Below are 16,291 nucleotides of genomic sequence, written 5' to 3'. Positions count from 1 at the left end.
CTAATACAAATTACAGGCCATGGTTGTACGGATAATTCTGATCATGGTTCCAAAGTCTGCATCCATATGTGAACAGCTATGTTGACTTATTACATATTATTGTAAGAATGAGTTAGTTAGAAAACACTATGACCTAATACAGACCTGTTTTTTATATACACACACACGATGTACATACATAAAGATACTGCAGGATGTATCAGGCAGCCATAATATATAAAATAAAAAAACTATTTAATACTTTCCAAACATAAATCATGGCTGCCAAATTATTTTTTTAATCTTTCATTTGTTACCAGGCTGAGTAAATCCAGCTGTTACCAGTTCTGGAACAGCTGCTTTGTATGTAATGTCCAAAGTCAGGCACCAAGCAGTAACATGGAATTTTAAAGTCAATTAAACTGCATTTATGTTAGAAGATAAAGAACCAACAAAGTTCTTAGGAGTAAATAACTGGTGCAATGATTCATTCTGAATCATTCTTACCATCAAGTCACATCCTCTTCCTAGGAATTATGCAGCCTATTCTACAAACTAAAAACAAGATACATTCTCTCATTGCATGTACTTAACCAGTACAGAGAAGTAGGGGGGAAGTCCTGTGCTATTATAAACTCACAGACTTGCCTAATCTCAGGAAGAACTCACAAAGCTGAAGTTTACATCAGCACCTGGTCACGGTTCTTTTGGAAAAAAAACCCACCAAAACCACATTGCCTTAAATGTGTAAGTTATTCTGCAAGAAGGGGAAACAGAGTAGGCTGATAAGAGAATTCACAGGAATCTAACTCAGTATTGTGACCAGTACACACTTGATCCTTTCCTTCTATTTTTTATGGCCAGTCCCAACTGCTGACCATGTCTTTGTTAGCAACAACTGGCCCAGTTACTGTTCTGGATGTTTCTGCAACCAGCTTCGTTTGAAGCAGTAACAGCCATATAAACACCTATCATTATAACTGTATTTCTACACTAAAATAGGTTATTTGCCTCAAATTCCAGTTACACTGGGACAAACCCCTATCCTTAGCAGAAGTATTTCTGTTTTGAGAGGTCAGTTTTGTCAAAGGGTCTTAAGTGACAGTTAAACCAAAACAGAACTGTGCATGGAGCAGGCAACACACACTCCTCCCTTTCCTCTAACAAACGTGGATTGGCAGCACTGTTCTGTGTCATTTCCAGGGATAAAAGAAAGCAGCAGCACAAATTGTGCAAATTGTTGTTGACTCCCTCTTTGCAGGCACCTGGAATATTTTGCTATGTTGTGCTGTATTTTTTTAAAATATGCTGTGTTGTGCACAATAGGAGACAGGTGAATTCCCAGGCCATGGAATATGAGGGAAGCTAGCTATCCATGTCCTAACAGAATTCCAGCCTGTGCAGTATCTTTATTATTAACTTCACTGCTTGGAACTGTCACCACTTACTAGTTCAAGTCCCAGGAATGAGAAAGGCCACATAATAAAACACAGCAGGGAAGGTACCATTATTTATATTTTTAAAAGTATAAAAATCCTGTACATTTGACAAATACTTTTAAAATCAAGCATAGAAAACTGCTGGGCAACTCCATTGCATTTCAGTAAGAATCAGACAGCTGAACAGTTTGTCACTCATCGGACTAAACACACCAGTCTTGAAATTTAATACTAAATCCCAAATGAAGTATTCTGGTCCATCTCAGTTAAAACAAAAATCAAACTAATAATTTTCTGTTCAAATATCCGGGCTTTTTTATAGTTCAGCAGTACAATAAAATACCTCATTGTAAATGCTATAGAAATACAGGAAATTTCTACATACTTTTTTTTACAAATACACATGTACAAGGCAGGAACAGTCTTAATTCATGATGAGTTCTTAACATTCAAAATATAGTATGATTTTAGCATTCCATATGGGCATATCCTTGTATGTCAGACAGCACCAGTGTCTTCTTTTTAGGCAGCAACAGTGCTAAACCCATTGTAGTTGCTGAAAAGCGCTCCAGGTCAAACTCTGCCAGCCACCATTCGTATTCCTCACTTGCCAACAACCCAAGCAGAGCAGAATGTAAACTACCAGTTATGCTCATCAGAGATATCAACTATCCTCAGCCAGAATCTCAGGATATTCCTCCCAGAACTGGTCCCCAATGATGTCACAGTGCAGGGGAACAACTTTAGTCTTAGTCCGGGTCACTTCCACTTCTTTTTCTTCTTCTTCCTTTGGAAGTTTTATTTTCTTAGTGATGACTTCATTAATCTGAAAATACAGTTGACACATTAGCAGATATAAAATGCTCCAGAGAGGATTCAAAAATTCTGATAAAAAAGAATTTAATAAAAAAACACAGGACAGGAATTTCTCCCACTAAATCGATGCAATCGTAGAGTAATGAACACTTCCAAGTTACCTTAAAGCAGAAAAGGACTAAGCCAACTATGAGCTGAGCCTCCTCATCGAAGAGAAGTTTGTAATTCCTTTGCCATGGATATACTTGGGACCTAATCCTGGGAAGAGCCTGGCCCCAGTGATACACACATTGTCATCTGCTGATACATGTTTCATCTCAATGGTCATAATTTGTATCTAAGCCAGACTCCAGAGACTGGTTTTTATATTATGCTCATAGAAACAGCTCTCAAAAACATCTCCAAAACAATGAGTCACCTTACACACAATTACATGGCAAATATAGTTAATTTAAAGATATATTTATTCCTAGACATATACTGGAGATACATGTGGTGCTCTTACAGTGCAGTTTGTCTGCCACAGTGTAACTACTTAAAATATCAGCCCAAAGCAAGTGACAATAGGGTTTTTTTTACCTTCTGCCATATTAGGACAGTTCCTTTTCTATACATCAAAGGTTCATTGTTGTAGTTGATATTGAATTCAGAAAACAAGATTTCATTCTTATCTCCAGCCAAAGTTCCCTGAGAGGAAAGAAAAATACTCTTAGAGGAAACAAATTGTATCTCTAGGATAGAGGAGGGGTCAATACTGGAAGCAAGACAGACATTTGTAAAGGTTTTTCACCTTTAAGTCATAAGGTTTAATTACTTCTCTCAACAGAGGAATTAATTCCAAGAGGGTTTTTATTAAATTTTCAAGACAAATGGAAGACAGTCAACAGATTCCAGGAGAAAACAGTAATAATCTGCTAAAATCTGCAAAGGAGACAAAACACAACAGAAGGGACTGGCAATGAACAGGACCTGAATTCTGCCACTGTTCCTCATGGGTTTGGATGCAGAACATTTTATGACATTTCTAAGATTTCTGAAATTGCCAACTAAGAACTTAAACCCTGCTGATATTTGGCCAAAATTATATTATTTGCTAGTGGTATTAGTATCTGCACAATTGAAGAAGTTGTTGACTACACCCACAAAATTATTACAGTCAGAACAGACAAGCCAGGGCTGCTGGGCTGGCAAGACACTTTGCAAATCTTGTGATTTAATTTTTGGCTGTAAAAAACCATGACTTCAACAGACTCTTACCCGGAGCCTCTCCTGTGCTTGCACTGGTGTCAAACCACCTCGCTGCACAAGCATCCAGAACACTGTATTGTAAAGGTTATTAATATGGCCTAGAGAGAGCACAGACATGAGTGTGAGAATGGTTATTCACCACATCTGAGTGACTACTTAGGAAAAAACAGCTTTATTTCCAGAGCTGTAGCCAAGAAATCGCCGAGAGTAATGGGGAATTAATATAGTCAGTTTCTAAAGAAGATACAATGTTTATAATACATTTTAAGGTACTGCATATCATGACTAGAAGACAGATTTCATAAATGAAAAAGGCACAGCAGAGGCTGAAGGTGTTTATGTATAACGTGAATTATATTCATTTGACAATAGGGACTAGGTGCTGACAAAGGTCTAGAGACAAATCCAGTGGTCTGTTCTAACATGGAATATTCAGCACTTTTGATCACTACCTGCTGTGAACTTGAATATTCACATCTCTTCATTAAAGACTATCTTGGCTACGCCAACTCTGAACATCAAAATTAATTCATTAATTCTGTTAGCAGTTCTAATATTTCTTGTGCTGAATTCACTCTTAGGATTCAGTCAATTTAGTTGTAGTCTGAACACTCCAAATTTCAGCCAGTACCTATACAAACCCCAGAACAAGTGTAATGTTATTGAAAACTGACACCCCACCTGCTGTTTTTTCACTGACAACTGTATATACAAATACACAGCAAAGACATTTCTGTTCAGAGAAATGAACTCTACTAAACAAATCTCTCTTTTCTAGGAACACTTACAATCTGCTTGCCTCCAGCTGAGGTAGTCCTTCAGATTCTGGTTGCTGGGATACAACACAATGCGTCCATCAAATCCTGGTGGGTAGAGAAGCTGCTGGTCCTTAAAGTAATCCTTCCAATAGAACACGTAACTTGAGGAAAACTGGGAGACCACATGAGTCATGAACTTACTTGCAAACACAGAACAAGAGAAAAAAAGAAAGAAATACATGGGTGTGATTATATATCTGTGTTTATCTGAGGTAGCAGTAGTGATAACTCTAGTGGAAAGCAGCATTTCTTAAATAATGGCCAAACAGATGAGGAATGGTACAGACACTTTTGAACAACAGAGGTACTGAGAACTGTAACATTTTCTTAAAAGAATGTCTGTTTATAATGTTTGATAGTTTATATAAGTTGTTTATATAACTTTTTTACAAGTTCTGTATTATTGAGCATATTTTCCTGAAAGATCACATGTAAAGAATCCACATTAAAAACTTGAACTAACTGCAGTGTAAGCACCAGCCCTCCTCCTAACCTCTGAGTGTCAGGAAAGGCAAATCTGAAGAAGAATTATAAAGAGATGTTAAAAACAAGTTCACTTCACTACCAAAGCAGCTGTTACCTTGCTCTTCTTTTAAACCACCTGCTCTTCTTTTTGAAAACAAAACTATATTCATCACTCTGTCCATAAGCAATAGCAATATCCTCCAGTTCTTGCATCACTGTCTGGGCACACTTGGTCATCAGGTGCAGAGCACGGTCATCATTTGGCTTCTTGAATTCATGCTGCTCAGAAAACCTTCAAAGCAAAAATGGCTGCATAAGAGTTCCTTTAAAAGCTACTAAAAATGCTAACCCATTCATTTTCCTCATATTTGGTTTATATGAACATTGATTTCCAGTATCCTGTCAATACTGTCAAAAGAATTCTCTCCAGGTCTGAAAAGCAGGAACAAAAATCCTCCTTATCCACTCTGGATAAGCCATTCTCTTTCCCACCAGTATTGGACCCTAAGCAGTTTTTTAAAGCAGGTGATTTATGTATTTAACGAGAAATTGATAACAAACACTACTTTCTGTAAACCCCCTTTCTCATGGAGTATCTTTAATATTCATCCCAATAAGGGGAAAAGTTATCAATAAACTTGTTAAAACTCAAGAGCTTTCCCAAAACCAGAGATAATATCCCAGCAAGAACTCGAGTTATCTACCAAGCAAGGGAACCGTGCCCCATTTATGCCGAAGGAAGGCAAATCCACACAGACACTGACTCCAAACGCCAGTACACATCCCTGGATAGCAGCTGCTGTTCCTCCCCAGCACACCTAAGGCACTGGAACCACTTCCCTACTCGGCCCATTCCCATTCCGGGTGGTAACGCGGCTCTGAAGCCACCCGTGAAAACAAAATCCCGGCGGAATTCCGTGCCCTGGAGAGGCCGAGTGGGGGACGCGAGGATCTCTAACCCCGCACCTGCAGGACTCACACAGGCCGGACAGGAACAGCGCAGCCCGGGCACCACGCAGGACGCTGCTCTCGGCACAGCGCTCCCAGCCCGCACCCGCGGGGTCCCCGCAGCGCCCGCCCGGCCCTGCCCGCACCTGTGGAAGTTGCGGCCGTCCAGCCGCACCACGATCCAGCAGTTGGGCAGGACCGTATCGTCCGCCTCGAAGTCCCGCACGTACTCGAACTTGCTCTTGGCCATGGCGAGGCCGCGGCGGCCGCGCGGGGAGCCCGGAGCGCAGCCGGCAGCGATGGCCGCGGCCGCCCGGCAGCAGCGCAGCATGACCGGCGCGGAAGCGGAAAGAGCGGCACCCAGCGCTTGTGGGCGGCCCGGAGCAGCGCTCGGCGGTGCCGGCGGAGTGCGGGCGGAGCCGGCGGGCGGAGCGCGGGGCGGCTCCGGCAACGGCGCCCATGGCGGCTGCTGGGCGCGGAGCCGGGGCCGGGGACCCGTGCGCCCCGGTCCGAGCGCGCCGAGCAACGAGCACGGGATGGGCGGTCGGGGCGGCCCCACCGGTGGGCGCGGGACGGGGGGACAACGCGACCGAGCCGGCGGGCCTGGGGCTCGGTGCGCGCCCCGCGGTTGGTGCGGGATGCGGGTTCGGTGCGCGCCGGCGGCGCGGGGCCGCGGGGAGCGTTGGCGCAACGGTGGCGGCGGCCGAGGAGCGGCAGCGGAGCGATGGAGCGCAGGGTCAGGCACTGCCGCTTCCGCGCCCGGGCGAGCCCCGCCTCGCCCCCCAGGCACAGGGAGGTCATGGGCCCCCTCGGAGGGCTGCGCGTCCAAGTGCAGGAGCACCCGAGCCGGCCCGGGCACAGCGAAGGAGCGGCGAAGAAGAGCAGGTGCATCTCGGCTCCGGCGGCGGTTGAGAAAGAGGCCCGGGGTACTATCAGGAGAGAAAGGGACCAGGAAAGGGGCAGCGGTGACCGCCAGAACGAGGAGAAGGTCCTGGAGCAAACGGGAAATAAGTCCTGGAGAAGAGCTGCCGTCCAAACGGAGCGACCCAGCGTGACCTACGAGACCCGCCCAGTGAAGGTGGAGAAGAGCGATGCCCCGGCTGGATCCCTGTGCGAGCTTGGGAACCCTCCTCAGGATCAGAATATCCCGGTCTTGTTTCAGTCCTTACCTCCCAGGTCCCACGTACAGCTCCAAGGCCCTCTTTCCTCGCAGCTGATGCATGTGACTCCAGTGCCGGTAAAACAAGTGCCGGTTCAATTGCAGCCTCTACTGCAGCGACCAAAGATTGAAACAAAAAACGTTCCCCTCACAGTCCTGCCCTCGGATTCAGGTATTATGGTCAGAGAGCTTGCAGGGTGACTTGTTATCAGGCAGGAGAATACAAGTAGAAATGTCATGTTAGAAAACCATCCCTTTGCAAAGGCTGTGTTTAGCACAACTCTTGCACAGTGTAAGACACATAAGCACGGGAGCACAGAGTTGTTTTGTTGTGGTTTGTTACAATCAAGGCAGTTTTGTCACATTCCTCCCTGTCTGCACAAAACCTCTTAGGACAGCGTTCAGAATTACACTGAGTTGTGATTGCACTTTTAAGGTCAAGACACTGCTTGATTTTTAAAGCTATTAAGTAGTCATATATCTCTCTGAAAAACTCTGGACCTGTTAAATGAAGAGCATTTTGAAACATCTCTATTAGAAGCTTTTTTTAAAAATATCTAGACATTCAAAATTAATTATTTAAAGGGAAAAAGTCTTTAAGACTTTACTTATCAGTGATGTGGAAGAGTTAATTTTTAAACCTTTTTCCTGAGGAAATTGCTTGCTCAGGGATCAGTTTTAAGGGGCCTGTGGATTCATCATGTTGCCAGCTCAATTTAAATGCTGTCTGTGTTTACAAAGAGCCAAAGCCAGGTATCATGTAACGATCATTTGGGAACACATGTTCCTCCAACAAAACAAGTGTCCAAATCCAAAAAATGAAAAAAAATTAAAAAAAAAAACCAACCAAAAAACCAAAACCCAAGCAGAAACTCAAAACAGCAACTGTGGTTGAGAAGGCAGGGACTGCACAGTTGTGGGACTAAGCAGCCTCCCCATCCTTAGTCCTAGTCCCTGCATCCTTAGGGCTTTGGTTACACAGGTCTGGTGGCGATAATAAATTTGTGGTGGTGTGGTCTGTGCTGTACAATGATTAGTTTGTAAATTCATAAGAAAACAAGCCACTGAAATCCAAACTAGTGTGTTAGCAGGCCCTGTTTATTTCCTTCTTTTTTTTTTTCAATTATACATAACAAAAGCCAGGTAACTGATTCCTTGTGCAGTGACTCAGCAAAGGGCAGTGGAGGATTTTGTCGGAACTGCTCTTCAAATGTGCACTGAGTTTCATCTGTTCCAAAGCCCTGGTGATGCTGTTACCAAATACCCTGTGGGTGTGATATTGAGTGTGACCTGCTGTATCCCCTGGAAGGTGATGATCTTTCCCTCCCTTGTTGCACAGGGATGCCAGACACTCCCTTCAGCAAGACCAAGAGTGGCCGTGTGAAGCGTCCCATGAACGCATTCATGGTGTGGGCCCGGATCCACAGGGCTGCTGTGGCCAAAGCCAACCCAGGGGCCAACAATGCAGAGATCAGCGTCCAGCTGGGCCTGGAGTGGAGCAAACTCACTGAAGAGCAGAAGCAGCCCTATTATGAGGAAGCTAACAAAATAAAACTGAGGCACAGGGAGGAATTTCCTGGTAAACATCTTAGTTATTTACCTGAATGCTTTAGAAGTGCAGGGCTTTTGGGAAAATCGATCTCATGCATTATGGCAATCAACAGAGAGAGAAAAAAAATACAGATATTTCAAGTACATAATCCTTCAGTGTGCTTGAAACAATGAATTTTTTAAAGCATCCAAAATGCTGGTGCTTAGAACACTGCAGCTACAGCAGCTTTTTTGAATGCTTTAATAGTCTAATGGCCAGAGAGTGAGTTTATGTGGCCTGCTGCATCAGTCCTTGCTCCAGAAACAGCTGCCCAGGTGGCCTGTGGTGACACACGTGTCCATTTCTAAAAGCAGGAAAGGGAAATGTCACAGGAAGCACAAACAGCATTGTATTCTGTGGGATTCTCAAACATGTAGACTTGAGTTTCCCACATAATGGTGTGGAAAATGTTTCACAGCCTTTTGTCAAGTGTTTAAGTTTGTACCCTTAACAATTTCATTCATCCAGAAGATAAGAGAATGTAAAACACTTTTAAAAAGCTGTTGAGATACAAGGTGTTGTGATCCTTTCTCTCTCTGGTATCATAATGCTGCTTGTTCATGATCCTGCCTAATCTGTTATAAACAAAGAAAAGAGCATCACTCTCCCTTTCTCCTTGCAGCTTTAAAAAAAGAAGAAAAAAAGGTGATTCTTTAAAGTTGCATTAAGAGTTAACCTGTGTAAGAAACCAAACAGCTCTGTAAATTCATGAAATATTCTTATGTCTGTTAGCCACATCTCTCCCCACTGTTTGGTAGATTTTTGTCTTACAAGCAGCTACTACTTAGTAACTTCTAAACAGTACCCAAATATTTCTATTTCATTTCCATCTCCAATAAAATTCCCCATTTCTAGCTCACCAAGTGGAGCATTGCCATTGCCTAAAGGAGCAGGTTTTGCACTTGTCTTATCAGATCCTTCCGAATTATAGCATAGCTTTAGATAAGTAATGAAACCATCCAAAATAATGGATGTCTGCATCTTTTTTTCATCTCTGACAGGTTGGGTTTATCAGCCAAACAAAAAGAAGTGTTCTCCACCACCTGGCTCTGCTGCATTTTCAGGCACTTCCCAGAGTGCCATCACTACAAATCCAGCTGGCACTCTTCCCTTCTCATCACCTACTTACTCTTTTGTCAACTCCAGTGTTAAGAACAGTATTGGACGTCCAGTCTGTGAGTTTTCAGTAGTGAATTATTTTAAAAATTGAGAATTTACCTGTTCCAGTAATGACAGGGCAAGGGGGAATAGCTTCAAACCAAAAGAGAGTAGGCTTGGATTAGATATTGGGAAGAAACTTTGCTGTGAGAGTGGTGAGGCCCTGGCACAGGTTGCCCAGAGAAGGTGTGATTATTTACCAACATTTCTTTCTACTTAAGATGTTAAGCTACAGCTGCTGCTTTCCCTCATTTGGTCTCCACCTCACAGCCTGGAAGGATCCTTCTTTTTTACAAAAACTCCACAATGGCAGTGAAATAGTGTGAGACCCCCCCAGACCTGTGTAAGAGCTGATCTGCATATTCCTTAGAGGAAGAGCTCTGGCTCTGTCAGTGCATGGTTAGTGGATTTCAACAGCTCAGATCCAGGCAATGGCATTTCCTCTAAATATCCTGGAAACAGCTGCTTTCTTTGTAAAGAGACAAGAAAATGAAATGCCTGATTATGCTGTGTAGGAATTCTTGGAGATATTAAACCAAAAGAATACTCAGCTTTGTTCTGATGAAGTTCTGAGTTAGTGATGTCTGAAAATTTCTATGCAATGTGTTTTGAAATCTTTCCTTATAAAGGCAGCCCTGTTAATGAGGTGTGATTTGAAAATGTACATTGAGGTTTGTGCTCTGCAAAACATTTCAAAGTAAAATTGTCTAGTGTGTACATTCATTGATGAAATAAGGAAACATATTGAGGATTAGGGTGTTTTAGACTCCTCAGCACACAGATTTGTTATAAATTTGGCTCACTTCACATCAGTAGACTTGTGAGGTCTTCTGAGCTGGAGGCACACTCCAACCCATTGTGGGGCCTTACTAGGACAAGACAGAGCCTCACCAGACCAATGGATCCACATCAGCCACTTGCTTCCTCGTGTGGGTTTCTGTGCAATGAAGCTTTATCGTGTGGGCTCCAAACCCATCTCTCAGAATGGTGTCACATTAGATGCATGACATGAGTTGCTAGGAAATTTCAGGGGGAATTATTGTGACTGTACCCAGAAATGCTGTGGTTTTCTATAATGCTGTTGATCAGAAGTCTCTGTTCATGTCTGATAAGTCACTGTTTTGTTTCCTGAAGGTGAGTCTCCCGCCATCCATCTGCCGGCCTCTTCCATCCAGCACGCTGTGCCCATGACCCTTTTCCAGACCACAGCTGCAAGCACCACATCAGTGGCAGTTGCAGTTCCAACCCTGCCCCTGCGCCCTGTAGTTTCATCACAGCACTTTGCTGAACCTGCTCAGACAGAAGCTTTTGTATCACCTGGGCTCAATTTCTCCCTGAAGAGACCTGCACCCGTTTTCGCTGAGAGCTTCAGCAACAGGAACCCGAGTAACATCAGCAGCACTAGTGGCAGGTTTTCTGTCTCTAACAGTGAGATCCCAGGGATTTCTGTTTTTCCTAGAGGCATAGCTCTTCCCCAGGCTACCCCTTTTATTCCCTCACCTGCCTATGTGTCTGCTCCCATTGGACAACCAGCTGGTTTGTTTGGAGGAACTCCTCAGTTTCCATTTTGCCACCCTTCCTTTATACCTGGACCTCGCTGTTTCCCGTCAAGGTAATGAAACCGTTTCAATACCAGTAAGGAAAGAATGCTGAAAGGCAGAGAATGTTTTGACTTGCAGACAGCAGGTGGAGCACTGAGAGGGAAAGGAGCTCTTACCTTCCTGTAGCTGCTGTGTGCTGGGAACCCCTGGCCTCAGCCTGCTCGTAATACGTGCCCAGTTACTGAAGGCTCCATAGAATTATTGCAACTGTAATTGGCACCCCAAGACCATGGAAAACAGCAGTATCTTCTTTCCACTTTATGGGTCAAAGTGCAGTTGATTTCAGCAGAAGAGCATTAGGTAGAGATAATGTAAATATAGATTGAAAATGGTCAGATAGAATTGTAGTGGGTGTGTCCTGGAGGTGTCTCCTGGGTACGCTATGATTGCCATAAGTGGTAGTATTCCTGAAACCCAGCCTGGTGGGAAGTTGTCTGCAGAATTCCTGTGTAAGTAGTAATTCCTAGTTTTTTTCCTTTTCAGTCAATCAGAGGTTCTCTAATCAAAGAATTTACAGGCTAACAGATGTAATGTCCTGTGGGTGTTTGTGGGCTGAGCATGCACAGAAAGCACCAGTGCCCTGGTGCAGGTGGGCAGCTCAAACACCAGGCATCTGATCCTTATTCTTTACAGGGCATCATTTTACTTTCATGACTGTGCAGTAGCAAATGTAACAAATTATTATGATTATTAAAGTTATTTTTTTCCTGTTATAATGCACTGTTTATTCTCACTAGCAGCAGCAACCAGTACGTTCCTGTGGCAATGAGACCACCTGGTCTTTAATTAGGGCTAATGATGATCCATCAAAGTCAGAACAACTTCATGAGCTGACAAGTACAGTACAAGACATTTCTTGAGGTCCTTTAAGGAAACACAGAACACATATTCCCCAAATTGCTAAAAATGATCTTGGCTCAACCCTTGGTGTCTGAAATGAGACAGTTTTTTGAGGCCTCTGAGAGAGAAGAGTTCTTGTAGCATAAAAGGCTGTTCTGATTTCACACATTAATGGACTTCTGAAGTCCATTAATGCCAGCTGAATGCCAGCTTTGCTAATGCCAGGGTTTTTCTAATAAAGTGATTTATGACTTCTCTGTCCTATAAACTCATTTCTTGCATGCAAGAGTCATGATTTCTGAACTGAAAGTGCAGATGTATGCAAAAAAATTTAAATATTAGATTGGAATGTTGATTAGTCCCCTTGAAACCTTAACAGATATTGTATCAATGTCTTTACAATGCCTGCACTGTGGAGCTCTAATACTTCTTTACATATTTTTGTTTTCTTCACAATGTAGTGAATTTCTCTAAAACACTGTAAATTACAATCCCTGTGTCTTTCTGCATCAGAATAAAAATTCAGGAATCTGCCACTGGAGGAATACAGTTCCATTTGACAGAGTAACTTCCTGCAATTTACTATGTAGTTGCTTTTTAAACATTTATTACTGTGCATTCTTTAAATATTAACATTGACAACCACATATTGGGCACAAGGACTCCCTGTCCTGTTTGATAACAGTGTAACAGATGTAAGATCTCATGAAAAATTACAAATAAGAGCGTTTTACCCCAGGTCTGTCACTAAATTTGGCATACAGAAATTACCCAGACTGACTTTTGATGCTTTTTAAAATTAATCTGAGTATGTTGGTTAACTCACTGCATGCTGGTTTATCTATGGTATTATTTGATTGATAAATACAGCGGGGTTTATGTTTGTTCTCAGAGCCACCTCGTGTGTGCTGAGCTACTGAACTTCTCTTGTGATGGCCCTGATGCTGAAATTAGGCATGGTTTTAAATTTGTATGTTTTAAAAAACAGGATAAGCTGAGTAGCACAGAACAGGAGTGTCATTGTGCAGCCCTGCATTTCTGAAAGCCAACCTTGAATCTCTTCCCTTGCAGCACATTCCCACTCAGAGCTCCGTTTGGCTACGGGAATTTCTCCAGCTCAGTGCCTCAGTGCTTTGGCTTTTATGAGGAGAGGAACCAGAGGCAGGAGGTGATATTTTCCACTCTGGATGAAGACTATCGTTTCAGGGCATACTCAGAAGAGAGGCTCTGTGAGAACCAGCGTGTCTGTGGGAGCCCTGAGGTCGTGTCCTGTCAGAGCACCTGCAGCGAGGAGCGAGTTCTGAGCCCCCTGCCACAGCTGGACGTGGAAGTGGTAGAGGAGGTTTTGCCATCCCCCCCATCTACTCCCTCCAGCACTTACATTGTCAATGTAACTGACAGTGATGAGGAAGAGGAAGTAAAGTTTTTTCAAGTGTTGTAATTTTTAAAACTTATTATAATCCAGAGAAATATTATAGAATGGGAAATAAATGTTTTCCTCAACACCACCTTTTCAGTCAGTGTGTTCAATGGGAAACCCAGGTGGCTTTAGTAAGTTGCACAGGTCATTTTGAAGAGTCTGATGAGCTGTTTGTATAAGAGGAAAGTCTTATATATAGCAGAAAATGACTGTTCATTTCTAAATTCTCACTGAAAGCTGATCTGGCCTGCAGGAATGCATGTGGCCAAATGCACAAATTCCTCCTCAAATATGTTTCAGGGTATAAAACAGCTGTTTGTGAGATTATTCTCTAGCTCTAACTTCCCTTTTCTCCCGTCTTTCTTTTTATACCCTGTGGTGTAGGATATCAGACATATTTCAATGCACCAGAATCTAGAATGGTACACAACTGTTGTGATTTATTCTACCAAGCCAGGGAAAGGGAAGAGTGGTTTAACATATCCTGAATATACTAATGGGAAACCACACATGAGAGTGATCCCTTCTTCCCTCCCAGCTAGAGCTGATGTCCTGGAGTGCTTGTTAGGGATCTGTGTCTGCAGCTCTGTGTCACTGCATCCAGCTTTCAGCTGAGCTCTCTTGAAGGCTCTCCTGTCTTGTCTATAACAGAAGTGAAAGTTACACAAACAACCCACTCAAACTGGCTTCCTCTGCATCATCCGTCAGCATGTCTGGCAGCTCTGCAGCCAGGAAAATGTGGTACAAGAGGTTTTAGTTCCCATGTATAGGTGATTTTCAGCTCACCCACAAACTTTCCCATAATGCAAATTCCTGAAATGCCAATTATCTGTGCCAAGTGCTGTTACTTCTCCTCCTGAAATGTGGGAAGTGGCCAGTGTTGGCAGGGCCAGTGCCCTGGAGGCTGTGTGCCCTCCTGCAAGCCTTCATGGCAGTGCAGAGGGTAACTGGGACATAAGATGGACATGTTCTACTCTCTTATAATTATTTTCCTCCTTATTGTTTACCTTAATCTAAACAAAAAAAACCACCTTGTGTTCTTGAAAAAGAGATGAAGATTTTCAGTACAAAGTTTGTTTTCCTCCTGCTACTGTAAAAATCTAAGGACACTCAGTGCTTCCCAGTGCATCACAGCTATCCATTTACAGAGACAACTTTCTTCTCCAAAATTACTGGACAGTTTTACAGATTGGATGTTATTAAAAACCCTTGTGCTGTTATGCCTGTTTCCCTTTTCTTATTAGAATTAACTATTTCAGTATAATTACTGATGTGTTGCAGAAGGTTGCAGGCAGCACAGAGAGGATTATAATTGTTTCATATGTGGAAATAGAGTTAAAAGTTGTGTCTGCAAATATAATCATCTTCAAGATCACTTGCCTGTAGGAATGAAGCAAAAGTCATAGCAGAAAGTGTCAGCAGTGACCCACCCTTTAAAAGAAGCACAGGGAGTGCTTTGATACCCTTTTGCTATCAGCACATCAGGACAAGCCCTTGTCTAGCTCCTGATCATCTTACAGCACTTCTCCCTCTTTGGCAGGACAGCTGCTCCAGGGCCCTTCCAAATATTCCTGCTGTCCTACATGGGTGGTGGAAAAGCAGAGCTGAACAGAATATTCTGGGTCAGCTGAAGCTGCTCCCAACTGTCAAGACACTGGATAAAGGAGTTAATTCTTGAATCTCCAGTTTCCTTCACAGATTCACAGCCTCCTTCCTTTGATCGTTTCAAATGATCTGAACCAGAAGAATGTTCTGTAAAATGGGAGATTTCACATTCCACTCGAGTCAGCCAAAGTTGTAACATTTCTCTCATCAGTGAGAGTGTCTGTAATGCAGAGGTTAGGCAGGACAGTCCTCTCCCTTCTCCCTTCTCCTTTGATTCTGGGTAAAGTTTCCTTCAGTGTCAGCAGGAGTCTTCTCAGAGCACTTTGTTCCACAGCCTTTCCTAAGAGAGAGTTCACATGAAATATTACTGGGCTGTGGTACACCTCAGTCATTCTCTGCTCAAGTCTGGTCCTTGAACAGGCATTTTCCTCTCCCTGGGTCCATTTCTTTCTGGGTGCCTAATTCCTGATTTACTATGAACATAAAGGGAGAATTCTCCTCTTTTGCACTCCAGCTAACAACAGTAGCATTAAATCATCTTGAAAATTGTCAAGCAAGTGCAGAACCCCCTCTGCAAAAGCTCTGGCATCAGCTTTGCCCTGGGGAGGCTGAAACACCTTACCCTTGCTTGGGTGCTGCACAGAGACTGCTGCTCCACTCCTCGGTCACGGGGATGTAACAGATGAGGGAACAAAGCAGATCTGAAATTCCCAGCTGATACTCTTTATCAGACAGTTTGGGTCCTGGAGGAAATGAGTCTGAGCCTGTGTAATTCTTAGATAACCAGAAGTCTGACCTTGTTCTGTGAAATCCACAAATGACCAATTGACTTTGGGGAAGAGATTTTGAAGAGGTGGGCACAGGCAGGATCTGACTCACCCTGTGCCAGAAACAGCATTACAGCACCTGAGCACTGTTGATAAGGCTAAAATACCCTGAATTTCTCCATGCAACAATGTCTCAGTAATGTAAATGATATATTATATATATATATTAACCTATATATAACCACTGCACAGGCTGTCGTTATATTTTTATACAGGGACTTTCTGGTGGTTTTCAAGTGAGATATCCGTTCTCATATTACCAAGATCCAAAGGTAAAAATATCACTATATAACAAATGCAAATATTACACATATTTTATTTTTATGATACTTGAATGCTGGAAGCAATCACAAGCAGATAGTTGTTGGCCTAAATAT

General features: G+C 43.0%; 2 protein-coding genes across 4 annotated transcripts; one reads left to right on the top strand and one right to left on the bottom strand.

The window, feature by feature from the left end:
• Positions 1-1,476: 1,476 nt before the first annotated feature.
• On the bottom strand, positions 1,477-6,046 carry THG1L (tRNA-histidine guanylyltransferase 1 like). 3 transcript variants are annotated; one of them, XM_030229419.2, is made up of 6 exons: positions 5,860-6,046; positions 4,881-5,057; positions 4,271-4,440; positions 3,492-3,580; positions 2,814-2,921; positions 1,477-2,244 (listed from the first exon to the last, which is right to left on the bottom strand). In XM_030229419.2, exons 1-6 carry the CDS (start codon positions 6,042-6,044, stop codon positions 2,083-2,085), a joined length of 891 nt encoding a protein of 296 aa, XP_030085279.2. In that variant the 5' UTR covers positions 6,045-6,046; the 3' UTR covers positions 1,477-2,082. The 3 variants fall into 3 exon arrangements, with proteins under 3 accessions (XP_030085279.2, XP_018771072.2, XP_018771073.2); XM_018915527.3 differs by lacking the exon at positions 5,860-6,046 and having other exon boundaries at positions 4,271-4,436; positions 4,881-5,027; XM_018915528.3 differs by lacking the exon at positions 5,860-6,046 and having other exon boundaries at positions 4,271-4,345; positions 4,881-4,947.
• A 341-nt stretch (positions 6,047-6,387) lies between these two features.
• SOX30 (SRY-box transcription factor 30) lies at positions 6,388-13,555 on the top strand. Its single transcript, XM_009091668.3, has 5 exons — positions 6,388-7,044; positions 8,212-8,451; positions 9,465-9,638; positions 10,756-11,233; positions 13,134-13,555. Exons 1-5 carry the CDS (start codon positions 6,438-6,440, stop codon positions 13,501-13,503), a joined length of 1,869 nt encoding a protein of 622 aa, XP_009089916.2. The 5' UTR covers positions 6,388-6,437; the 3' UTR covers positions 13,504-13,555.
• Positions 13,556-16,291: the final 2,736 nt, after the last annotated feature.

The sequence above is a fragment of the Serinus canaria genome, chromosome 13, assembly GCF_022539315.1.
Source record: "Serinus canaria isolate serCan28SL12 chromosome 13, serCan2020, whole genome shotgun sequence".
NCBI lineage: Eukaryota > Metazoa > Chordata > Aves > Passeriformes > Fringillidae > Serinus > Serinus canaria.
This window is presented reverse-complemented; position numbering and strand designations above follow the sequence as displayed.